At 37.9% G+C, this 26,588-nt stretch overlaps 1 protein-coding gene across 8 annotated transcripts in view; it reads left to right on the top strand.

Annotated features, from left to right (window-relative positions):
• Window positions 1-26,588, top strand: part of kcnip4a (potassium voltage-gated channel interacting protein 4a) — a 137,254-nt gene that overhangs the window by 69,638 nt on the left and 41,028 nt on the right. For 2 of the 8 annotated variants that reach the window (XM_042401081.1, XM_042401082.1), the window contains exon 2: window positions 11,359-11,495. The exons of the other annotated variants lie outside the window; for them this stretch is intronic. In XM_042401081.1, the coding sequence (XP_042257015.1) occupies window positions 11,438-11,495 (58 nt within the window). In that variant the 5' untranslated portion in view covers window positions 11,359-11,437. The remainder of the gene's footprint in view (window positions 1-11,358; window positions 11,496-26,588) is intronic. 8 annotated transcript variants of the gene reach the window in all.

Below are 26,588 nucleotides of genomic sequence, written 5' to 3' on the forward strand. Positions count from 1 at the left end.
TGACCATACGTACGTACATCCATCCCAATCTTGTGAACGCGATATCTCAGGGAAGCCTTGAGGAAATTTCTTCAAATTTGGCACAAACAACAACCGATTCTTGGGGTCACGATTCGATTCACAATCAATCCGCGATTCAAAACGATCTGCGATTCAAAATCAGTTCTCAATTCAATACATTCATAGATCTGATTCTAGATTGATGTTTTGAGTTACTCTTTCCATTTGACTGCAGTAGACACTTTTATAGGTCTCAAAGAAAAAAATCACACTGAATCCAATGTAAACTTTATTTACCACTCAATATCAACCCTGAGTAAGATTTATTTTCCTTTAGTTCATTCAGTCACCAACAGGAAACCAAGGCAGCCCTGAGATAACAATAACTTAAATTCCTACTTCAATTAACAATATCAGACAAGCAATAGCTGCCTGCTTGATTTAGCTGCAAAGTGCAAACAAGAAAATTGATCACTATTAGCGGGTGATTATCATAACCGATTTTGTTTCTTTTTCCTAATTTCTTGTGCATATTACCTTCTAATTGATATTTGTATATTTACTACATGAATATAAAGTAATGAAACGGGCATCTTTGCTAATTATAGAATTTTATTGACTGCTTCAAAATACAGAACAGCTGTTTAAACACTTTCGCTGCTGCATCTCATTGGCTCGTTTTTGGCAGTTTGTCATAAGCTTCAAGGAGACTATGTTTTTCATGAATTGGTGACACTAATCTTGGTTGCCCACCTTGAAACTGTGGTGATTGTATAGATCTTCTGTGCTGCCGGGTTGAAATTGTGTGTGAAGCATCTGCGTTTTAGAATTTGTAGCTTCTTTGCAGTAACATCCATATTTGAAGCATTGTCTACTGTCATGGCTCCAACTTTATGTTCTATCTGAATCAGTTTTATTGGCCAAGCATGTGAACACATACAAGTAATACCTTTTTATTAAATTCCTTCAGTCTCCACTACAAATATTATGAGTCTGGACACACATGGATGTAAACTGGAGGCATAACAACTGCAAAGTGCTATTTCTCCTTCTTTAATGCAATAATTTTCCAGCACTTGGATATTTGTATAGTTCCAAGATGCAAGCCTGTGCTATTCAGTCAGATCACATCAAAGGGAAAATCTTACTGATAAGTCTTCTTGCTTGTTTTTTGTTGGCCTGTGGAGCAGAAGTACCATAAAAAAAACTAATTAAAACTTCTTTATGCACAGGGACCACTGATGTGCTCATTCCCGTGCATGACATTACTTTCTGGATAAAATCCTTGTCCTCTTAGCTGAACAAGAGATGTGACTGAAACATAGCAGGCTGATTAAACTGTGCATGTTTAATAATATATTTAAGAGCTCAGTAGAATTTCTCATGCAGAGGACTAAACTGCTCCCTTGCTATCTCAAGTGGAGCACAATTGGGTAAGATAGTGTGTTGAATGATAATGTACAGTATACAATATTGCTAAAATGAAGTGGGGTGAGAAGTAATGTTTATTGCTGCTGGGGTTTTGGACCGCTCCGATTCAAAGGAGCATTAAATTATGTTTTCATCTAGTATCTGGGTTGCTTATTTAGTGATATTTGTGGCCACCAAATAACTGCAGCAGTCATAACCGTGAACGTACCACGGAAGGTTTTATTGAGTTCATCATCACATCTCAGCATGAGTTTCATAGTTTTGTATTTGGAGATGACTCGGGTGTGAGGAGTTATGATTCAGAGCGAACACTGCTCATTACACTGCCGTAATGCAATATCCACTGTGTTAAGAAGTGATGAAGGGGTTTGGTTAGGGAAAACAAAACCAGAATCTTTATGTCCTTGCAAGCATCTGTTCAGATTTGTTGCTGCTCAGTGAGAATTTTGATCCTGATATGTTTTCGCTTGACCATATACATTTTACACCTGATGGAGTAGAGAAGCACTGGTCTTGCAGCTGTGTTGTAATTTGTAGTCGTCAGTTGGGACACTTTTCGATGTCCTGTATGGCTCGGTGAACACCGATCAGGCTCAGTGTCACACAGACAGCAGCTACGTGTCAAGGTGTAAAAGAATGTGACACAGGCCGGGCCTACAGGGTGCACAACGGCAGAAGGTCGGGCTGCACTAATGACAGATCGACTGGAGCGGGTGCCGCCGAGACTCACGCCCAACTGTAACTGCTTGGCTGGTGTCCATGTTGGACAGCCCCATATAACCACTGGTGCAGCATGTGAGATAGTTCAAAATCCGTGTGTTGTGTCTTATCTGCAGTCAGACTGCAGTAAAGAGAAGTTAGTATTACAGAGGAACAATTGGTAAATTTGCTGGATGTGCTTTGTGGTCCTGCAGGACTTGATTTAAATTATGACTCTGGCCAGCTCCTCTGCTGTTATTATGGTTTGAGGAAAGTTATGTACTTGGGTGCATCACACAAACATAATTCTGAACTATACACCTCTTACAGTCAGCAACTGAAGAAAAGATGGAAGAAAAAAGAGAAAGTTGTTATGTGTATTGTAATAAACACACATACATTAATACAGACAAGTAGTGTTTGTAGGATATCATAAAAAAGCAATGTCTATAAACTGTGGTACTGTACATATCCAAGCCTTGGACAATTGAGCATGCCAAGGCTTTCTCAATATTTATTCTAGATAAACTCTCCTAAACTGCTGTGCTCCCTCCTTTTTACAATGTGGACAAGACTTTTGTAAGCCAAGATATAGTGCCAAATAAATAGTGGATTCACTGGGGTTCAATAAACATAAACCCGGCTGAGTTTCCCCGCTTGGCCCTGTTGTGGAAATTAGGCTTTTGTTTTTGTGCCACCATTTGAAGGGAAATAACCTTTTCACTGGGCTGTATTTGTGGGTGATTGATGGCAGGTGGATGCACCATGAGGCCCGAAGCTTACTGCCTGCTGATTCAGACCATCTGGGCAGGTAGTGTAGCCCGTTGTCACTGCATATTATGGTTAAACCAGTCTCAGGATGATAGTAGATTCTCTTTTGCGGATGGAGGTGTAGTAGATATTTATGATGGTAATAGCTGTGGTGTGCATCCATTATCTGATGGTGACAGTGCTGGAAAAATAAAGTGAATGCTGACAGTGCATAAGCTGGCATTTTTACTGTTGCATCATTATCGCTGTTACCGTTGTTGGTTCCTGTCCCAGCTATCCTTCATATATGTCATTAACTGTACACCACAGCTTGCATTTGCAGACTCTCTCACATATCATCCCCTTCTGCTGCCTTTTGGCTTTGAAAATATGCCTCATGACAACCTCTGTGCCCACTGTGTTTCTTATGTCCTCTAAAGACCCAGAAACAGCAGGTTGCAGATACTTTCCAAAATGAGCATCTGGATGCTGGGCATACCTTTGCCAACTGCTGCTTAAATACTCTTGTTTTGGGTAGTGAGTCTTAAAAACTGCTAGAGGTTGCATTAGGATCAGATACTGCTTTTCTGTGTTCGTTTTTAATAGTCCAAAAAAGTCTTATAGCATAATAGAGGATAACTGGAAAGTCATTTTTCTGTTTTCCAGTATACTGTAGCTGACGATTCTATTTCCTGTATTGCTGCTTACCGTTTCTTTCTCTTGATGCAGCAAAAAGCACTATTCATTAGCAATTTTCACATTTTGTCTTTTGTTGATGACTTGCCACTGGAAAGGCTTTTAATGTGAACCATTTTGTTTGAGTCTTTCCATTTCATTTCCTCTTTAAACAGCGCTGCTTTGCTTGCACTTCTTAGAGATTCCCTAGCAAATGTTGCAGGAAATCACTCACTCGCTGCTCAGAGTTTCCACTCAACTCTCACCATCTTGATCAAACAGACTGGATCATCACTGCCTGGTGTGACATATTTTTTTTGTGTGTGTTTGGATTCTAACCCAAAGCTGATAGAAAAAAATCTAATGTACATCGGAGAAGGAAAAGATTTATAGTTTGTTTTTGGAAAGAGCTCTGACACCTAGCAGTGTGCTTTTGGCAGGCAGTGTGTTACATCATGGAAAAAAAGCATGTCTGCACTCTGTTATTTACATTATTCTTTTCGTCAAGGGCCCCTAATCTTTGTTATAAAATCTGTCGTATGCAATGTGTAGTTGTTTAGGCAGAGTGGTTTCGATCTAAAAGCTGTTTAGATAGGAGGAATGAAGTCATAGTAGTATGTTTGGTTTTAGCACGATAACATGAGATTATTGTCAGTTATAAAGTGAACAGCACAGAATTCAAGCTGATATCTCTCCCAGATATGTACTGAGATGCAGAAGTGCTGGTTTTGTTTTTTTTAAGTTAAGTCAATTGCGCCCTCTACTGTCCAAAACATGAAAACATGCAATTTTCTTTTTTTTTTTAATTCTTTTTTTTTTTTTTTTTTTTAATTTTTTACATCTCAATAAATGGAAAACTATTTGTTTCTGTATGCAAATGATAGATTATATAATAAACGGTAGGTAATGAAATGTAAATTTTGCAAACTCTCTTGTAAAAAGAAATATGATTTCAACTTGTGCCATTTGGTCACTGATATTTTAATTCATTCACATCCTCAATGATGATACTTTGTGTAAGTATATCTCTTTTGTATGAGTGATGGGTTTAGATGTTTGCAGTACCAATATATGAGTAAAATGAACACGTTTAATACTGATCTTGCTATATCATAATTCCAACTTTTCCCACTACATGTTTGTGGGTGGATATTAAAGCCTCTTTGCTGTATTGATTAAGGCACTTGTGTACATGCAGTCATTCCCCTGGTGCACACTAGAACCAGAACTGTCCTTGTGCAGATAATCAGAGATCACAGTTGTACTGTTGAGTGAAATGATGGCATGTTTGATACCCACAGCTTGGAGCAGTTAACTAAAACTCCAGTTTTTGTTTGTTTTAGACAGGAGGGACATTACTCAGTTGTCATAAATCTGGTCAGATTTCTAAACATATATATTGGGCTGATAGTGACCCCTTATTTTATGTCAGGTATCAACCAGTTAGTGTTTAATCTGCAATTTAATGGAGACCCTTCTTGATCACAGTTACATACTGTATTTTTTGCCTGCTTATAATGTCAAAAGTTAAACATTTCTTTCAGACATTTTATTCATTCATCCATTATCTTTTTTGTAAAGTAAGAGCTTCCTTTGAGTGAGGGTTCACCCTACCTTTATACTTGCATTAATTCATTTTTTTGTCCACTTGATGGCAGCACAACAAGCTCTAAACACAGCTTTGACATTATATCCTTATAAAGATGACATGGTGGCATATTAGCAAGTTATTTACACATCCAGCAGACCCAGAGCAACATTAGCATTCATTTGGAGTGTTTTTGGCCACCTGATGATAAGTGTGATAATCACACTCCTCCTCTTGACCAACTCCTAAGAAAAAAATCATATTTTATATATATTATATATTTTCAAGAGTTCAAAAGTATTTGATTTTCTCATATTGCCCTGAATACCCTTTTTTAAATGCCTTTCCACCCACCTAGTCAAAATTCTTGGAAAACAATTGTGCCACAAATTAATCAGCAGTAGTCAGTGCTTATTAGGACATTTCTCAGGTCCAGTGTTGTTTCCTTTTTGATTTTCTAGTTTTGTAATAAGATGGCATGAAGAGCATGCCAACAGTTGCTTTTAAGCAGCTGTAAGTTGGTCATCCCTCTCTCCTTGCAGCAGGAGGATAATGTGACAAAAACTAATAAGATCACTCAGTTTAGTTCCTCGCACTTAATTTATCAATTGACAGGAGCTCCTCCTGTCTTAAAAGAACAAGCTCCTACATTGGTTTTATTGATTAGATGTCTACTCACTTGTTTGTATGTGTCAGTCTAAAAGACACTGATGTAGCATTGGAGCATTATACAGTAATTTACATTGTAGTGCAGGGAAATGAGCTTGCAGCTTAAAGCTCCCATATATCACAAGTAAATGTACTTAGTTTCTACACTGATTTCATACAGCTGTAAAATACTTTGAAAAATGCTTGTTTAATTGTTTGTCCTGTCTGTCATATATACTGAACATAAATGTCAGCAGTGTGTATGGTAACATAACCACATTGTTTTGTTTTTTTAATGCAAAAGCTGACAAAGGTACAAGTAATTGTTGCACTTTGCTGCCACTTAGTGGACAATATAAAACACTGTTCTTCTAGAGATGAAACTAACGATTCCTGTAGAGAAACTGGGCCACTGCAGACACAAACACATATTTGTTGGTTTATATTAACATACACAGACATCAGAAAGTATGAAAAATATGTACAATACAACACAATATGAAGCAAGTGAGACTTTTAACAATCAGTAGATGCACAATAAACCTGACATCAGAAAAAGAACATGAGTTCATGGATATTATGCAGAATGTGCAGCAATGTACCCAGTCTCAACAATATGCATCTCATTACTTATTTTGAATTAAAAATGAACTGTAAACAAGTACACAAATTCCCAGATTTGGCCACATTAACTCCTTATATAACATAATATACAAAGTACAAGTGTTACCTCATTTCAGCTATCATAATAATTACATGCTGTATAGTTGCGCAATCAGTGTCCATAATTGAACCCTTATTCAGATGCAGAGGATGTGAATAGTAAATGTAATCTGGGGCAAAATGCAAAAAAGGGGCTCTGCTCTCAATTTACATGCTCCGCTAAAACATTTGTGATAATGATGTACTTGGGATTTTATTAGAATGTGTTGGAATTAGGCTTAATAACCCTGTAGCACATGCCACAATTTATTGACATTTACAGTATGATATCAAATTACTCATAAAAACTGATTAGCTGCATTTTATTGACCATTGGTGGTGGCTAAGGACTCGAAAACAGTGTCTGCCACAATTTACCAATACTGTTAAGTTATCTGTAAATTAACCATAGCAGTCAGTTTCATTTTTGACATTGAAATAAAACATTTTGCAGTGCCGTCCAGGTTCTCAAAGTGTGTCAGGTTCCTGGAAGTTGCAATTTCCATATGTTACTCTGGTACTTCTGCATGTAAGAAATTGGAAAAAGATGCCTTATGAAAGTTGCAAAGGTTTCGACTGCCAGAATTCAAGTTTGAAAGTAACTGTCATGTCTTACACATACCTCTCGTTTTGATCTTCACCTAGAGCCACTTCCTGTGCAGCTAAAGTGATTCATCGCTCTCGTTTTGCATTAACTGCTGTTCACAAGGTTCCTGTGGTGTTGGCGCAACTACATTTCCACAGTCAGTTCACCCTGTTAGTTCAAAAGACAGCAGGGGCAACTACCCACCTATCGTCTCACCAGTCTGTGTCTGACTCACTGCCACCTTCAGACTAACAGCATTCCTTTTAATGAAGTGCTGAAGGTGGCATCACATTGATTAAAAGGAAAAAAGAGGAGGAAGTTAGGCGGGTTAGAAGAAGAAAAAAAGGAATATAACCTGCCACTTATGATAATGGACAGACATGTCAAGTATGTAGGTGATCTGTGGGCAGCAGAGCACCTACGTATTTGAGATGTACAAGCGCTTACATTTTCAAGCAGATTTTTACGTGATGGACTGATGAACACTGGACTCAGAAATGACCAGATCAAATTGTTATTGGAAATCTCTGTTTGAGAAGTGTCCTTAAATTCAACTTTATTTCAATTATAAAACACTTGGCACCAAGATTGTGATGCCATTGCTGTTTCATTGTCAAAACCCATATAGTTAATCAGATTGTTTTTAGACTGTTTTCCTCAAGTGGTGTGGAATAAGCCTCTGTGTGTGGAGATGATTTACCCCAGAGACATTCGATTATTACACCCTATTCTCTGGAGTGTCTTATTTAATGAAAAGTCATTACTGCTCCAACATAATTAGGCTACCCTTTGAAAAGCCATGCTCAGCTGATTTGGACCGCTGCTCAAACTGGGGCTACAGCTTAAGGGTTCATGCTAAGTGGCTATGCTATTGATGCTGTCTCACAGTTCCACTTATGTCTACTATAATTTAATTTAACTGGGATCTCTAGCTGGGATTGCCTATCATATACATATGTAAATACACATGCACATATGGTTAATACAGAACATGACTACAACATAACTTGCTGTTTAAGCTATAAATGGTTCATCCTAAGCCCTTAAAATATAAATACTACTACTACTACTACTACTACTACTACTACTACTACTAACAACTATTGTTATTGTTGTTATTATTATTATTATTATTACTTTATTTGTATAGCACCTTCCATGCCAAGATTCAGCCCAAAGTGCTTGACAAAAGAACATCAGATGACAATAAACAACAATAAGTAAAAAAAAAAAAAAAAAAAAGTCCAAACAAACAAAAACGGTTTGATCACAATACAATAAAACATAAAAAATGATATCAGTAAAGTTAACCCAAATAAAAGCCAAATTAAAAAGATACATCTTTAATTTCTTTTTAAAAATCAGAAAGCAGCCTTACTAACCTTCCTAAAGTGGAACACTTTAGGAACTTCTAAAACAAAGGCAGTGGAAGATCTGAAAGTTCTTGATGGGACATAAAATGAAAGGCAGTTGCTGATATGAAGGTGCTAGATTATGTAAGGCTTTGTAGATAAGGACTTTAAAATCAATTCTAAAAGATACCGGTAGCCAGTGCAGTGATATGAGCAAAAGGGTAACATGATCTCTCTCAAAATCCTGCCTGCAGCGTTCTGAATCAACTGTAATTTTTTAAAAGACTTTTTAGGGAGACTAGTAAAAAGAGAGTTGCAATAATCTAAGCGGCTTGTAATAAAAGCATGTATCAGCATTTCAGCATCATAGTTGTGTAATGTCAGTGTAACAGTGATATTTGACATTATGGTGACTAATTATGATGCGCAAAGGGAGCATGTATAAAGAAAAAAGAATAGGACCTAGAATGCTTCCTTGAGGAACTCCGTATTCAATGTCAAATGTCAGTGATACAAAGTCGCCTAAACTAACAAAAAATGTCTTGCACCAGAGATATCCTATTTCTCAAGTTGATTGATTAAATGCCATGATCAACTGTATCAAATGCAGCACTTCAATCTAACAAAAAGAGGACAGCCACATTGTTTGAATCAGTCGAAATTCTAAGGTCATTTACTGCTTTTTAATAAAGCAGTTTCAATGCTATGGTTGGTTTGATAGCCAGACAGGAATTTATCTAATATATTATTAGTATTCAGATGATCATGTAGTTGGTCAAATGTAGTCTTTTCAAGACATTTACTGAGAAAAGGAAGATTTGAGATAGGCCTGTAATTAGCAAGGTCACTAATGTCCAGATCAGAAATGGGTTTAAAAGAGTGTTGATTGTGGAGAAGAGAATGGGCTTGTCTTTCTTTTCTGACAGCATTATTTTAAATTCTCATGTGAAAATTTAAGATGTCAAAGTGGACATCTAATTTCGTTTCCTGCAACAGTTTCATTTTAGCTGACAAATAGAAGCAGTTTTCCAAGGTAATTTATGGGCTACTTAGAGGAGCAACAGTGTCAAAAGAAGACCTCAATTTATTATTAAAACCAAGCACTAGATCATCAACTAATAAACTAATGCTTGAAACAAACTAGTACATACAACACCTGATTATAGCTGCTCCAAATGGCCATATTGACATGTTTTTGTGCCTGTTTGTCAAGGTGGTACAGTAGTTAGTATTATAATGCAGGTGTTATGCTGAAATAATTGGGTCCATTGCTGCCCAGACTCCTTTAGGAGAACCCCATTACAAAAGAAATAGAGTGCACATTGGTGATTTGAAGGCCCTTGACCTTCAGAATGGTCTCAGTCCTTTGTGTGAGTGGGGTTTTTTTTGTTTTTTTTATCCAGTGTATGTATGTGCACAGTTTTGGAGACTGCCTCCACAGTATGACTTGGTGCATTGATGCTGGTAAACTTTGTCACCTCAGTGTTACTTTACCTCCTGTCTGACATCTGTAGGAGGCCTCAGAGCAACAAAGAACACATGGTTGACAGGAAGCAGGTTAATGTAGTGGGTGCAAATTGGTACTTGATTGCAGTGGTTGGCTGATCCATTGCTGAATTGGACTGCCGTCACACAATTTATGAAATGAATTGCGCGTGGGTGGCACAGGGAGCGGAAGTATTTTTCTTTCTATTTTTCTCTTTTGATGTGTCACATCAAGCGAGCATCGCTGTGGTATTTTTTACCCGCTCCGAGCGAGAGTGAAAAGGGAAAAGACGTGGGCATCAACATGACTCTGACCTCCAGAGCTTCTCCGTAATCCAGAACATCTCCCTGAAAGTCAGTCTGAGTCTGCCAAATAAGCAGCCGCAGGATCAACTCTGAAGAGGCAATCACTGGTTTTTCATAGGTTGTATGATGGGATGGGAAATAACATTCACATGGAAGCAGATTTTCTCTTTGGTTTCGAGAAAGGAATCAGTATTGCATCAGTATCCATTCTTTCTCTTTCTATCTCTCTTAAGATGTGATGTTACTGAATTTTTCTACAGATTAGAGGGCTCAAACCATCACTCCTCTTTCTATTGTTTATTTTGTGTTGGATACTTATTATGATTGACAGTATTTACATTATAAATCAGAGGGATTAAATTATTATTGAGTTAAATTCAAATCTCTTGTGGGACCTCAACAGAAAGCTTGTTGTGAAATAGTAATGATTTAATATCAGTTTTTCATTTCAGCCATCTGGTTATTTGAATGTTACCATTAAAGTGGAAGTGATTGAATAATGTTGACATTACATATTATCAGTTTAATCCGTTTATAAAATGGTTTGTCAGTATTAGTAGGTAGGAGAGACGCTCAATGAAGATGCTCACTGGCGATTGCTTGTATACATTTAAATATTTACACCAGCCGCTGCCAGCCTGATTTCTCAGTTCTTACTCAGTGTCGTGGACACAGCATGGTTTTCTCCTCTCCTTCCCAGCAGGAGATGTAGTTAAAATGCAGCTAGTAAGGAATAATGGTTATCTACAGCATGAGCTCTCTCACCTTCCTCCAATCTCTCCCTCCCCGTGTGAGGAGAGATGTGTTGAAAAGAGCGGCAGTACCATTCTCCCTCTCCGAGCGCTCAATTAATCTAGGTGCTCAACTGGTACAAAGTGGCTTTTGCAGAACAGAGATCATCTAGCAAGCTCACACTTCAGGGCGGGAAAAAGGGGAAGGAGGGGGCTGTGAAGCGTGCGCGTCAAAATTCAAAACTCAACCGAGGCACGCATGTTTTTACTCCCAGCCCTTTTGCTCATTGTGCAGCCCACCACCACCTGAATATAAAGGGGAAGTTTGGACCGGAGTCTTGATTTTTCATGTAAGGCTCCCAGCATCTCCTTGTTTCTTCTTTCTTTGCCATTTTCCTTCTCAAGCCATCCAAGTGTGGGAGTGAAAGTGTGTGAAATCTAGCAGGACTTCCAGATCACTAAGCGAGAAAGTCTGGAGGGCATCATGGGGGCTTTAATGGTCATCTTCTCTCTTCAGCCGAAACAAAGACGCAAGACGACAGGTAGGCCTGATGGGGAGGAGAGAAGACAATTTTATTTTATTAATTTGTCACTAATTAATGGTTGATTTAATTGGCAAATAAGACATGTAATTACTTGTTTGAAAAAAAAATGTGATCCATCTTTATGTTGTGCTTTAGCCAGAGAAACAATTGGTAAAATACGTGCACATATACATTTTTCTTTTTATGTTTAAGAATCTCCTGCAACATTTTTTGTGTGTGTTTTGGACTTGAGTTTTCAGACGGTTCTCCATTAATCTGCTGTTTTCTCTTTAATCCCATCTAAATTCATGTTGCCACACCAGCAGTCCATGAAATTGACTTGAAATCAACCACCTTTTGGCAAACATTTCAGCCTGAACTCTACAAACTTGCTAGACTTTTTTTCCCATTTGCTTTTCCCAATATTGATTTTACAGTGGCAGCACACACGCACAGCATGCCACATCGTCTCTGCCAACGCAGTCGCACAAGCTTATGTTACATCTCTGTCTCCCTGCAGTAATGTGCTGATCAGCATCACCGTCACAGCTTGTCACTGTAACAAAAGACGAGGAAGTCCAGTCTTTATTAAAGAACAATGAAATATTTAGTGGGTAGCTGACGGAGGACAATAACTGTCAGAGGTTATATTTAGTGGTGTAGTGGGAGAGACAGAATGGATGACACTTACAGCGCTGTAAGTCATATTTCACTTCGTTATTGTGAGAGAACCTGAAAGCAAAATGAATGAGGGGCTCGTTGTAACTCTCAAGCAATAGATCTTAGAGAAGGCAGTTGTGTGCACTGTAAGCACATTCCACAGGGACCTAGAAAGGAGAACATGGGATCCAGATACAAACACAGTCTTGCAGTAGATTGTATGCATGCACAGCACCACATTGTTGTGCTTAATTAGATGTATAATATAATTGAGATAGGCCGAACATGTATTGTTTTCAGCACAATATCAAGTGGATAAGGGAAAATTTTAAAATAGATAGTGTTTGAGAAATATAGGACATCACAGCAGTTGATGGTTGATAATTACAAAAGCCTTCAAAAATTTACTGTTTGCTAAAACCCGCCCCCCTTAGTTACAGTTGCTATGTCTGTCGAGGTTTCTGTTCTTGCACATCACATATAGTATGCAGTTTACAATGATAACATGGCAGATGGCAATTTTGAATCATTGTTCCTTTATTTCAAACAGAGGTAGACAAATGGTGTCCCCAGCTGACAGTTTATTGTCTCCAGCTGTTATAAAAAGATAATCCTGTAAAAAAAAAAAAAAAAGGGTTTTAAATATGCATTTGATGGGCATGATATTGCTGAGGACTGAAGCTAAATCTGATTGTTTGAGGCATTGCTCTAGTGTTGCTGTGTAGAGCCAGTTACTCCCAGTATTATAAGTATAAGGAAAACAATTAGTTAGGTAAGGTATTTGGTTAAAAGTTTAGTTACTACTGTAGCTAGTTAGCTGGGCATGCTAACGTTTACAGCTCAAGTTAAAGCAGATAAACTCACAGTTTCTTCCATTCCTTACACCATAAACAATATCAATTTAATTCAAATAAAGTTTATTGAATGATTTATTAACCATAACCCAAATATTTGCTTGTTCCAGTTTCTGAAATATAAATATTTGCGTCTTTTCTCCTTGGGCTCTTGGAAATTGTGATAGCCAGACTAAAAAATCAATTAATTGAAGAAGTTATCAAGAAATGAATCTAATGAAAATAACCCGTCAGTAGCTCTGTTTTTGATGCTTTTTTTTTTTAACCTGCAGCAAAAACTGACACTGAAGTGTGAAAGTGAAATTCATTGACTTTATCCTGCAAATCCATTTCAAAACAGATTTTGTACTAAAATTTCTACCAGGTATTTTGTCAAATCATGTGATGTATTGATTCACACTATGTAGAGCTCTTCAGTAGAGGACAGAATAATGAAAATATGCACTGTCTGAGAGACCTTAGTGCTACTCCACTACCCACTCTAATGCCGTCCATTTATTTTCATAGCTGCACTCATCTACGTGACAAGAGATGATGGTCCAATAAGCATCCATAGGATCTCTGCCCTTCAACATCTTTTCAAACTCACCCGGCTTTGAGTGTTCCAAATGTCCCACGGATAAGAGACGTGCCAGTGTCATTGTGGTGGTACTTACTGATTTGTTTTGCCCTGTTGTACTTTCTATGATTATTATTTTAAATGTCTTGCCGGTTTGTGTTGTCGGTTGCTGATATAAGTAGAGTTTGTGTAGGAGTGAAATAGGTACACTCAGGAGTAGAGCCACTTGAATGGAAACCACAAAAACATTAACTGTGACTCAGGCTTCTAACTGGTAAATTAATGTTGGTGGTGTGTTTAGTGCCTTTCAGTCACTGTAAAGAGTAGAAAAATGCATTGAAATTGCTTAACAAAGTCTGATTGAATGATAGTTGCCAGTTTGTTTTTTTTATAATAATAATACCATTGGTCTGTTGTCATCTCGCAGAACTAATAACTAACCTAAACTAAGTGTGAATTCCTTGTGACATTCACACAAGGGGCGATGGAGATGTCCAGTATGGTCCTTGTTGCTGGCCCCGTCTCCTTCCAGGCCTTCTGGTGTTTACGGAATTGAGTTGAGAATTCAGCCGACCACAGGGACAGCAGCTGTCATTTTTGGTAGTAATGTAGCCAGGACACCATCACCACTCTTGCTCATAGCCAAATATGATCATACAAAAGGCAAACCATTTACTGTCAAAAACCTTGACAGCTGACGACCATGCTTGGTAAATAAGAAATGACTGAGCTTCGCATCCGCTAGCTGAGCGTAATGGCAAAGAAGAAACGTATAGGATTTAAATTCAACTTTCTCTGTAGGTTTCATTACCATTTTGGAAACAAGTCTTGTTCAGTTTTACTCTTATTGGCATCTTTTAGATACAACTTTTGTCTTCTTTAGTCTCAAAAAAGAGCTCATATAACAGTTTTTATCGTATGAACTGTATTCATAAACAGCCTCGTTGTCAGAAATTCAGTATAAAGCAAATATTGGACCATACCTAGAGCACTTTGAAATGGTGTCATTACATTTTTTTCAAACCATCTGTCACATGCAGCATTTTTAACAGAACTACTCATGTTGTTCAGAAGTGCCAGATGGATGTCACAATGTGACAGAGATTTGAGAGAACATTTATGCACATGCTTCTTTAGCATTCTGTTCATCTCACCACAGGTACAAGTCTATTGATCCGTATCACAGTATTAACTAGAAGCCAGTGAGAAGTCTTCTAAGGACTCAGTGGTCATTTATATAGGGTACATCATGTTCGGAACTTAATTGTCCTTTATGAATTATTCTGAGCGGCTACAGACTCCAGAGAAGCACTTAGTGGAAGACCAGTCTTCCACTTTCCAACATGTTCCTCATATAAGGCTTACCTTGCATTTTAAAAAGCATATGAATGAATCTATAGTCTCCCACTGGAAAATTATCTTGAAATAAAATGGATTTCTTCTCCCAACAGTTGGGAAATGTCATTGATTTTATTAAGCCACATGGTGTGCAAAAGGCTTCAATATGCATATTTTCTGATATGCAAATGTGCAAAGGCTACTACATGAGGATATGAGGAGGGGTCATCTATGCAGCTCTCAGTTCCCCTTGGGTGTCTTTTTTTTCTTTTTTCTTATCAGCAACGTGTAATCTCAGCCCTTTTCAAAGTCACTATGTCATTATACTGTACTGTATTGGTTTTTCGGTTCACTAAATTAGCATTTAAATTGAAAAGCGAAGCCACACCAGTTGGCTTTTGGGGCTGCAAGCTTGTTTTGGTTTCTGCTGTGACATGGCACTCAGTGCCGCAGTTTGTTCTGTGAAATTAATCACTCCATTCCCACAGGGCGCGCTGACCAGTATTAAGAGGCTCACTTAGAACTGGATTAATGACCAGCATCCTGCTCAGAAAAGCTCCGCAGGTGCATACAAGTGGGCTTAGCCATGCACAGTTAGAGATGTGGCTCTCAGTGGGTCGTGGTAGTGCATACCGACATCTGCAGAGCAACCGCAGATACTGACTGTCACCCCAAGCTGCAGATAGTGAAGATATTTTATTATCAGTATATATCATGTATCAGAGAGGCAATGAGCAGACACATAGAATCCCAATCTAGCATGTAGCATAAAATAAAAACGACAGAAATTGAATCTTAATGATCCTGATAAGATTAAGAAGATTAAGGCACTGAAAACTACAGAGAAAGCAATGTGAAACAACATGTTTATACTAAAGCCACTGGCTGTAACAACCAATCAAAAAGGGAAATCAAATCTCAAAACGCCTGAGACAATTAGCACATCATTAATTGATAAAACCATACTATAAATGAATGAGACAAATACATATCAGAATCTGTAGAATAGAAATTAAAAGACAAAAAACAAATTACCAATAAATGACTAGGTGTTCAATACAAAATGAGTATTTTTTTAATCAACAAAAATGTTCAAAACAGGGGTATAGGAGACAGTTCAGACAATAACCAGTCCAATTATATCCAAACTGGGAATATCTTCATTACCTTGAAGAAAAACTAATTGTATGAAACAATAAATTACTGTGTGTATATATGATGTAAATAGTCTAGTATTAGTATTTTTCCTTTAGTTAAATAGTATAATGGTATTGCAGGGCTCCAGACTAACGTTTTACATCAGTGGAACCTAACTTTTTCATTTAGGTGCACCAGCACATAATTTAGGTGCACCCAAAATTTTTCACTGCACCTTTTGGTGCCACAATCATTTTAAATGTTACCTTTTTTCTTTTTTTTTAAATCTTTTTTGTCAGTTCCCATACACATTGGTAGTTTCTTAACTCAAATAATTGTTTTTCTTTATATAAATCACAGCACACTCAGCAAGAAATCACCTCAACTGTTTAAAAAATAAGCTTAAAAAGTGCTGATGTGTAAAGTGCATGACAAACTCATAAATGAATCAAACTCAAATATAGGCATATATTTTGGCCTTTTTGTGTGTGGGGTTGGCTCTGGCTCGGAGTGCGATGAGGCCATCTCTGCTGAATATGTTGGGTCAGGATGAAACATTTTAGGACCAGGGACAGGGCAGACAGGTGGAAAAGGCACCGCAGCATTTTTCTTGATGAAAAAATAATTAATAGTTCTCTTCATTTTGAATAATGTTTTAAGATTATGTTGCTCACAATTTCTCTCATTCAATACATCACATGATTTGACATTCAAGGAATGTGGGAGGAGTACAGGGCGCACATACAGTACACACACACACACACACACACACACAGACATGCACAGCACATGCAAGATGTAGCCTACATAAAATCCTGTTATATGCTGGCAAACTAATCTACAAAAGTTATGTTTATAATATTTGTTCAAAGTCAAATGTCTACACACCCAGGTGGTGTTTGTTAAAAAATATTTTTACACAGTTTTTTTTATTTATTTATTTATTTTAATCAGACCTGCTAAATTTCAGGCAACCAATGAAAATGTTTAGTCACATTTGACAGATTTTTGGTCACATGTGTGACCAAAATGGTTGCACCCTGGAGCCCTGTACAGAACACATGGCCTATATAGTTAGTTAAGCTTCATTTATTCAGGAGATCTTACTTCGATTAGGGTTAAGGTTAGTTATCTTTGCAAGAGAGACCTGAGAATAGATTATACTCAAGATCACAATAAGACAGTTCATTCACACAAAACAATCATATACAATCACAGACACACAAACTAAAACCATCACTAATATTATGAAAAATATCTGCTTGTAAAAGTTGTAGGTCCCTCAGAGGAGTCTCTCCAACTTCAAGCTTCAAACTGTGATGCAGTTCATTTCAGTCTTCCTCAGTTCAGGGTTTGTATGATAAACTTTTAAAGCCAGCATTGTGATCTGGTGTCATGGTTATTAGCCCTGAATTCAACTAAGGATGTAGGTGTATTTACAGTATTTAATCTTTAATCGCTATTTGCATTTAAGCAAATTTGACCCATTTATCAGTTCCTCCTGGGTCTCCTCCACCTGGTTCAGCGCTCTGGCATGTCAATTCTTTCTATATCCACTTGATGGCAGCAAAATAAAAGAAACAAACTTCTTCAGTTTGAAGAGATGGAACCAACAATACTGCATTTTAATAAAAAATGTTTTTGCATTTGCTTTAAATACTTCCTTAAGCATAAAGTAACCAGTTTTTTTTCCTTGCAATTGTTTTGAATTGGTATGTTAACTTGAAATGCATCAAGTTATCTTAAAATTGGAAGATGTGTAGGATTGCATGTTTGAATCTAAAGAATTAGGATGATTTAGTGTAGGAATCTAATAAATGTAGCTCCTGTCAATTTCACACTGATCAAAACCTGATGAATGTTGCTAGAATGTCACCAGATACAGGTTATTTATCCTCTGGAATTATGCTTTTCGAATCTCAAAAAAGCATTGAAGCAGTTTCGTTGTATTAATTAGTCATGTATATTTATTTATTTTCACTCTTAATTTGAGATCTGTCTTGCATAACAGGGCCTGTAATATTGTTTTCTATAAACCAAAGAGCCTGTTTAATTTGATTGCATGTGAATACTTTCTATGAGGTTATGTTCTCTTTCCAAGAAACTGTCTTGCACAACAAATTTGACTGCAAACTCATCGTACCACGGTCCATTACTGGGAATTCAACGAGACCCGAATCACATTAATTTGCAATTAACCATATTGTTTGAAGGTTACAGGCCACTGGGGCCTTCTTGTGTAATTTCACCCAACAAATGGAAGACATTAATTTGTTTTAACGCCATGTTGGAGCACTGCACTTTGTCTACAGATGGGAATTCAATTGTAACTTGATTTAACTAAACATAAGGAAACAGCTTCTTCGTAGTGTTTACTCGTTTAAGAGGAGTTTTACCTGCAGGCCCACAAATCACAATTGTAATCACTTTGACTTAGAGTAGGCTTAGATATAGGGAGGAGAAGGAGGGCTAATGTAATTGTTAAACTTCTGTTAAGAAATTGTACACAACCAGAACATTTAAATTGTTTTTTATGCTTCAGATGCAGATAATGTAGATGGTTAGAATTGGTAAATAAGTCTTCACAGACAAGGACTGAAATGGGTGATGACAACAGCTTTTGCTATTCCTCTAAACTGCAGGTCAAGAAGTGACTTCTCTCACACTGTAATGAAAAATATAATGGTGGTACTGTCAGGCATTAATGGTACAATGAAGGAGTATTTGGTAGAGGGGACAATGAGCATCAATATATGTATTTTTGTGTTTTCCATGCAGCAGCTTGCAGGTGCCGCAGATGTTCTCTACCACCTACAGTACAGAGCTTGCTCTCAGCTTCAACCAACACACATACCACAATGCTCAGGCAATTACCTTCATCACCAATCACACACTGATTGATACAGCATACTGTGTGCTGATGACATGCACAAACCTTGATTATTTTCATTACCATTAGCCAAGGGCCTTGATTACACCCTATGCAAAGTTCTGAGGTAATTGGAGAGCAAATGTTGGAAAGTGGAGGAAGTTTCTTGGATATTAGGTCATGTTCTGATCTTAGTTTTCTCCACCGTTGAACAGAAACACATCTCAGAAAAAAGCAGAAAGTAAAACATTTTAAATTGAAACACACCTGGAAGTTCTTTGCTTTTTCTGTCTCGCTGCTGCATTTGCCAGCAAGACTTCCATCGCACCTTCTTTTCACCTTTACAGCCCCAGTTCTCTAGGAGCTTCCTACGCAGTTGCCTGTCCTGTCATGTCCAAAGACAGCGCACTCCCACACATGTGCACACACACACACACACACACACACACACACACACACACACACACACACACACACACACACACTCTTGGGGCCACAGGAGCTATATTTGGATCTTGCTCAGCTGCCACAAACAAAGAAAAGTAACTGATAGTGGGCTAAATGAGCTGCCCAATAGCATGCACAGCACAGAGGTTGTTTCCATGGCAAATCACTGTCCTAACAATTCCCTTTGAGCTGATGGGCTGTGAAGATGAAGGTGGGATCAGTTCCATCCCTTAGAGAGTGTGCAACGGGCCTTATCTGAGGGGCAGCTTTTAATTATAAACCACATTGTCACTTTTTCTTGATAAGCATGCAGTGTCTTGGAAGGATCGTCTTCCTGTGCTTTGTACAGGGCTGTGGAGGAAAGTGCTCTGCATGAAAGAAATATTTTTTTTTATTTCTGCTCATTTTGAAAAAGGTGAGAGGTCCTTTCATCTGCTTTTGGCAGCCAGATGTCATAAGTTTATATGGCCCATTTTAAAGACACACTCAAGTCACACTGTAAATCCTGTAAATGTCAGTTTTAGTATCTATAGCATGTGAGGCAGTGATGGATATACTCCTTTTGAGACTTTATAAAGGGCTTGGACTTTCTAGATTTACGGTAGAAACTAGTGCAGTGACCGTTCAAAACGTATCTGTTCGGAACAGGACTATTACTTGGCCTCCAGTATCGCTGCTTCAGTGCAAGATGAAAGATTAATATTGTTGATGTGAGATGTGGATGAGTATATACACCAACGACATGAAAGAAACATTCTATTATATACAGATTTTAAGTGCTATAAAAGTGAATCTTTTCTCATTCTAAGTAGAAAGAGGGCTGCAAGTAAAAATAAAATGCATAACAGAGCTTTTGAAAAATGAGCATCGTAAAATAAAGTGGATCGATCATATTGGGCTCTTAGATTGCTTATTTTCTGCCTAAGAGTCTGTCCATTCTTGATCAAAAGCTCTTTTTTTGCTCTCTACTGTTCTCCTTTTAGAGCACACCACGTGAAAAAACTTTTCTCTCACTCACTGTTCAGCTCTGATTGCCAGCTGTGCTTGTGCTTATGGTTTTATTATGAGTACAAAACAATCAGAAACATAACTATTTTTTGGTGAAAACAATTCATGTATGGACTTGATGCTGTAACGAACACTCACTCAATATTTTTGGTAGTTTTTTCGTTATTTGACTATTAGGAACTCCACCTTGAACAGACGTGAAGTAAATTTAAGTACATTGTGCCGATGATGCCTCTTTTTCACTCTTCATTTTAAGAAAAAATAGTGCAGGACTTTTACTGTGCAGTATTAATAGGTTTACCGTTAATAGTTTTACTTCAGAATTTTTTTTTTTGAGTAAATCCGCCCCTGAAAAACACACCCGAGTCGCGGCTACTCGCTATCTGGTCGTGCTCATTGACTCATGCTCGACTCCAGGGCTTCAGGAGTATGCAAAGTCCTGAAGCCCCACCCTACTGCTGCACAGAAAACTGCTCGCTTGTTTATTCAGAGTTTATTAATATTGAACATGTTGCGTGTCCAAATTGCACTGAATTCTACACTGCACATCCTTGGGTCCCCAACAATACGGTCACCAAGTGTGAAGTAGATCGGAAGAACAGTTCTCGAGATATGCGAAGGACATACATACATACATACATACATACATACATGCATAGAAATTAGAACATACAGACAGACAGACAGAGAGTCCTTGCCTTATAGTTAGAGGTTAAATTTTCAAAGATGCAATCTAAGGCAGTGGAGACTATCTGACCATTTTATACGTTGGCATCTTAAAGTACTCTGAATTTGAATGTTGAATAAAACAAAAGATTAAAATCGACTGAAGGAATGAGCATTTACCAGATGAATTCTTTTCCTTTGTCTCCATCAGCCACCTTCTACTGACCGCAGTCACATTTCCACTCGCAACCTTCTCCAAGTCCTTTCTTCTCTGCAGTGTTGTCTTTCTCCCTGACCTCTCTCGTGTCATCTCTCCCTTAAGGCTGTGTACTTTATTTTAAGTCTGGGTGATGGTGAGGTCACACACGCGGGTTATTTCTCGAGCTGACATTTTACACTGATCAGTCCACCCACAGCTTCTTTGTCGAGTCCCTACTCAATCATACCTATTATTAGTTCCCTAACAGAGTAAATACTGAAAACGTGGAAAACACTGGAAATCTTTCCACAGCATTGACTTAGAGGGGAGACTGTGAGGGGTTCTTTCCTTCAGTGAAATTACTGCAGCAGTTTTGCTCTCATTTCCTGCTATTATTCAGACAAAAATCTGTGTTCGTGATGAGCTGTGTTTCTAGCCATATTCAACCTTTGTTCCCTTGGGGCCATAGAGATAACATTGGGGGTTATTATTTTTTCACCGGTTGTCTGTTCAGTCTGCCACTCTTTCATCTCTTTTCATCGTAAAGTAATTTACAACTTTTTCTTAAAAAGAAATTTTTGTCGTTATTATGCAAAACAGAAATTCATTTTTAGTCATGCGATAGGCATCGATGGTAATGTCAGTCTTTCAGTATAGGTCCACCACTTTGGTCCAGATTGAAGTATGAAGTTGGAAGTTGTATTGAAGTGGATTGCCTCAAAATTTTGTACGGGATGAATTGTAATAACTTTGGTGATCTCTTAAAGGGCACATATCATGCTTTTTGTGATTTTCTGTTGTTTTTATACTGTTATGATGTCACTGTCTATGTTAAGCATGGTCAAAGCTCATTGGGTCAAAATGAACACTCTGGTTTATGAAACTTGCAAAGCTAATGACATTCTCATTAGACTTAGGTGTACTGCTGTTTAGTGCTCAATGTTTGCATGCTAACATGCTAAGGTTGTGGTGAACATGGTAAAAATTATACCTGCTAAACATCAGCATCCTAGTATTATTATTGTCCGTATGTTAGCATGCTTTTACCTTAAAGCACTGCTATGCCTAAACAGTCTCACAGAACCACTAGCATGATTGTAAACATGTAGTCTTATTGAATCCACATCAGACATTTATTCATGTATGGTTTTCACCATGGTCAACTGATTTTTTTTAAATAGATGGAGATCATGTATAATTTGCCACACATAATAACACACCTAATAGGTATTTTGTTATAATCTTTCTCCAAGGACAAGTGGCTCTTGTGCCCTAATCAAGAGTAATGCTCAATGTAATGCTTTATTATTACAAAAAAGAGTAAATACAGCAAAGCAAAAAACAGTCTAGAATTTATTCAGAAAATGTACAGTGGACTACAAATCAGCACCCAGTACATAACAGGACATGAAATGATTTGCCCAACTTCAAAAGAAATATTATTTTGGAAAATTTTGTCTGTTTAGAAATATCAGGATATGCATCAACCATTTTACAGGCTAATAGAAATGAGTGTGAGGGTGTGTAGAATTATATTGGTGAAATTTTTTTTATGTATAAAAAACTGAAAAAAAATGACAACTTAAAGTGCTTTTGACCTTTCCACATATCCAAACCCTACCATCATCTCTCATTCTCCTTTTCTGGGACAACCCAGAGCATCATTGGATGTGAGCTTCCCTCCATCCAGGACATTTACAATGGACAGTGTGTCTGTAAAAGCCTGCAGGATTATCAAAGACCCTGACCACCTCAACCACAGACTGTTTCAGCTGCTGCTGTCTGGCAAGCAGTACCGCTGCCTCAAGGCCCGGACCAGCAGGGTCCGGGACAGGTTTTTTTTGCCAAGCAACCAGGCTTATGAACAATGGACACTAACGGTCCGTTACCTGTCTGTCTGTGACACACACACATACACAAACATGCAAACAACTACATACACATGCACATTTATTAAGGCAGGACCTACGCACACACACACTATGCATTATTTATATTATTTATATTTTTATTGTATTTTTTAGTACTATTTTTACTGCTATTTCTATTGTTCCTTTATTGCTATTGTTGCTGCAATGTCGAGGAGCCGAAACCCAAGAATTTTACTCTCTTATACTCGTGTAATGGGATGTAACAGTGAAGGAATCTTGAATCTCTTAAGCATTCGTCCATCATTTCTCTCTTTGTTCCTTCACTATGATCAGGTTCATCTGTCTGCTCCCGCTCTCCTTATTGCCTCTTTTTTTCCCCCCATTCTCTCCTCACGCCCCCTCGTCCTCTTCCTTGCCACTCCATCTCCCCCCCTCCTTCCTTTCTCTTCCACACACATTTCTCCCCCTCCCTCCCTCCCTCCCTCTCTGACTTGTGCTGGTCTCTCATCAGAGCCAGAGATGCAGGGCTCTTAAGTGAAGTTAAATGGCCTGCAGACAGTGCTGCACGGTGAGCTCTGCGTCTTTGGCCATGGGAAGCCTGTGACCCATCCGACATGTTGACTATGAACTTGGAGGGACTGGAAATGATTGCTGTGCTGGTGGTTGTCGTCCTCTTTGTTAAGGTCCTGGAGCAGTTTGGTTTGTTAGAAGCCAGCTACGACGGTAAGGACAATAATAAAAAAAAAAATCCTCCTGTTTTTGCTTTTGGTGGCAATCAACCACTTGTTGTTGCCAAAGTTTAAAAGCATAAAGAATAGTTTGTTGTTTGCTGAGTGAGCAAACCAGTAATGTATTTTCATAGCAGAATGTGTCTGAAGCGTTTGCAGGGGATATGATCATCTCTTTTCGTGAGAGGGCTCCCATCTGTTGCTCCCATTTTCTCCTTTGCTCGTTAATATATTTTATAGTGTCCATAGTTGTGCTCCATTTGCAAATAGAGAGAAAAGAAGAAAACATATATAAATTAAGGTAGTAAAAATGTCACAGATGCATTTCAAGTTGTGGCAATGTTCTCATTTTTGGGAAGAGTTTGGCCACTTCCTCTGTGACCCCTCGTTTGTCATTAAGCACATCGTAGTCTCTCGCCGATCAAACTGAAGTCCTCAGCAGTTTCTGCATGTGTCCTTTAAACTACATTAATTTAAAGTGTTGCATCTCTGCATAATTCACCTCACTTTGCTTCTAATTGGCTCAACAGTTATGATGACTCATGCATTACGCATATGGGTGAATATTATAATTTGACATTATGCTTTTAATCCTTGTTTTTATCTTTTCACTGTATCTCAATATCATTCCAAACGTTCATTTGATATCCATTAGTCTCTGTAGCATCTTGACACTTTGCTTTGATGTTAGAGTTTATTAAATTTGGAAATTAGATTGGATGTGAAAGTGGGTTGGCTAACTTGTTTAACCAAATGAGAGTGAGACAGTTGAGGACTGAATGTAATTCTGCAGCAGCTGGAACCTTCTTTTAGGTACCTGGATGTTAACCAGTGAGAGCTGGAAAGTTTGTCTTGGTTTAAACAAAGGCACAAAGTTCTGTCAGTGAAGCTCTGTAGTGATTTGTGTTTGAGTATTGTTTGCATATTACTGTGAAAGACTGTCTGCTTTATGATTAAACTTTTGTTTTCAATTTCTCGACTGTTCTTCATTGTGATGCTGTTTTCCATTTAGCTTAGTGGAGAACAATGGTTGAACCTGTCCACTGGAGATTTGTCAAGGTGCCATAGTGATTCTTTCCCTCGAAAATGGGAATTGAATATGCAGGAGTTGGGTCTTTCTGGCAATGATGACCACCTGTTATTTATGTGTTCTGCTTACTGTACAGGCTGCCAAGCTGTTTGCCTTATGGCTAGGGTTTCACAAGAGAGAAACAAACAAACATCTTCAGTTTCTTGCCAACCAACCAAGTAAAAGAGATTTGATAGTATTAGTTTTGTTTCCTCAACTCTTTCAAGTTGAAATTTTAATAGTAATTTATTTTCCTTTTGAATGTTTACTCATGTAGAGAGGGTGTGATTGTCTTTCTGTTAACATTTGTCTCTTTATTGGTTTCAACTCAAGTGATTTTTTTCTTGGTCTAAAATCCAAAACAGTATGTTTATATGAACACCCACTCAAAAGATGCATTCACAGTCATGTTCACACTTTGAATTGTGAAGTCCCATCAAAGCCAATTCTCTCTATTTTGTTTACTGGAGGAGAAAAATGCATATTTCATACTCTAGTGGTGGTGTTCTTCGTTTAAGTGCTTTTAAATGTTCTTTAAAAAAACACAATGCAATCCAAGTCAAGGAAATCCTCAGGTAGCATCATATGCACAGTTACTTGTTATTCTTTTTAAAGCTTAAATACATAACAACACACATATTGTTCCCCTCAACGTTAAATATGAATGTATTTATTGTCAAAAAGGTACAGATTTCAGTTTGGAAAAATGATTTTTAGTTAGATATAGGTGGCAAATACTCTACAATGTCAAAGAGTCCAATCAAATGACTCATGAGAAGAAGAAAAAAAGAAAACTTGATTAAATAGTGAAAACATGAAGATTGATGTTTTGAATTTTGCCTGCTAATTTTTGAATCAGCTCCTTGACAAGTAGTCCATTATAATCACCATTTTGATTGAACATGTAGACTATTTGATAGAGAAATATGTCACTGTTTGAATTACTAATAAATCAATTTATTAGCATCCTGTGAATAGTTAAAAGGAAAGTAATAGGGTCGACTATCCAAACGCTTACTTATTTAAGTTAGGCCAAAGACATGGCTTATTGTGAAGGTTTGCCTGTTCCCACAGTACCCGGTGTTCATTAGGAGGACTCACTCAACACTAAACTGAGAGCAGTAAGATTTCAGTGTTAAAAATGTAGAGTTTTCATAGTGATTTTCTGATTAGTGGGTGTTTAAGTTGCCTTTTCAGACACCCAACTAAAACATTAGATCTTGTTGGATTTGAGATGCTTTTCATTGTTTATTAATGAAAATAGATTTAGATCAAAAACTAACCCAAAAAGACATGAAATGAAACCAAAATTTGTAGAGCGGCTTATTACTCTGCGGTACTCTCCCACTTGATGGCTTTCGGTTAAAAATAGACTTGCAACACAGCCGGACGCAAACGGCTCTTTTCAGTCTCTGCGCGTCTCTTTAGTGGCATGACAGTGAGTGACAGTGGAGTGCCACCAGCGCGCGAGGACGCGACAGCTGACAAAAGCAGCCTTTGATACGGCAGTTTTTGCAAATTATTCCCCTGCTGAGGGTGTGGCTTTCATCAGACAGGACTGTTTAATGAGCGATCCAGTTTACGAATGGACAAAGCTACAGTCACGTGAAGACTGTTAATGTTTGCAGGTGGTAGGGGGAATGATTTTCCTTTTTAAATTAGTTTTTTCTCTTTCCAAAACACATGTTCATCACTGTCATCATACT

This window comes from Thunnus maccoyii, chromosome 22 (genome assembly GCF_910596095.1).
Source record: "Thunnus maccoyii chromosome 22, fThuMac1.1, whole genome shotgun sequence".
In the NCBI taxonomy this organism is placed as follows: Eukaryota; Metazoa; Chordata; class Actinopteri; order Scombriformes; family Scombridae; genus Thunnus; species Thunnus maccoyii.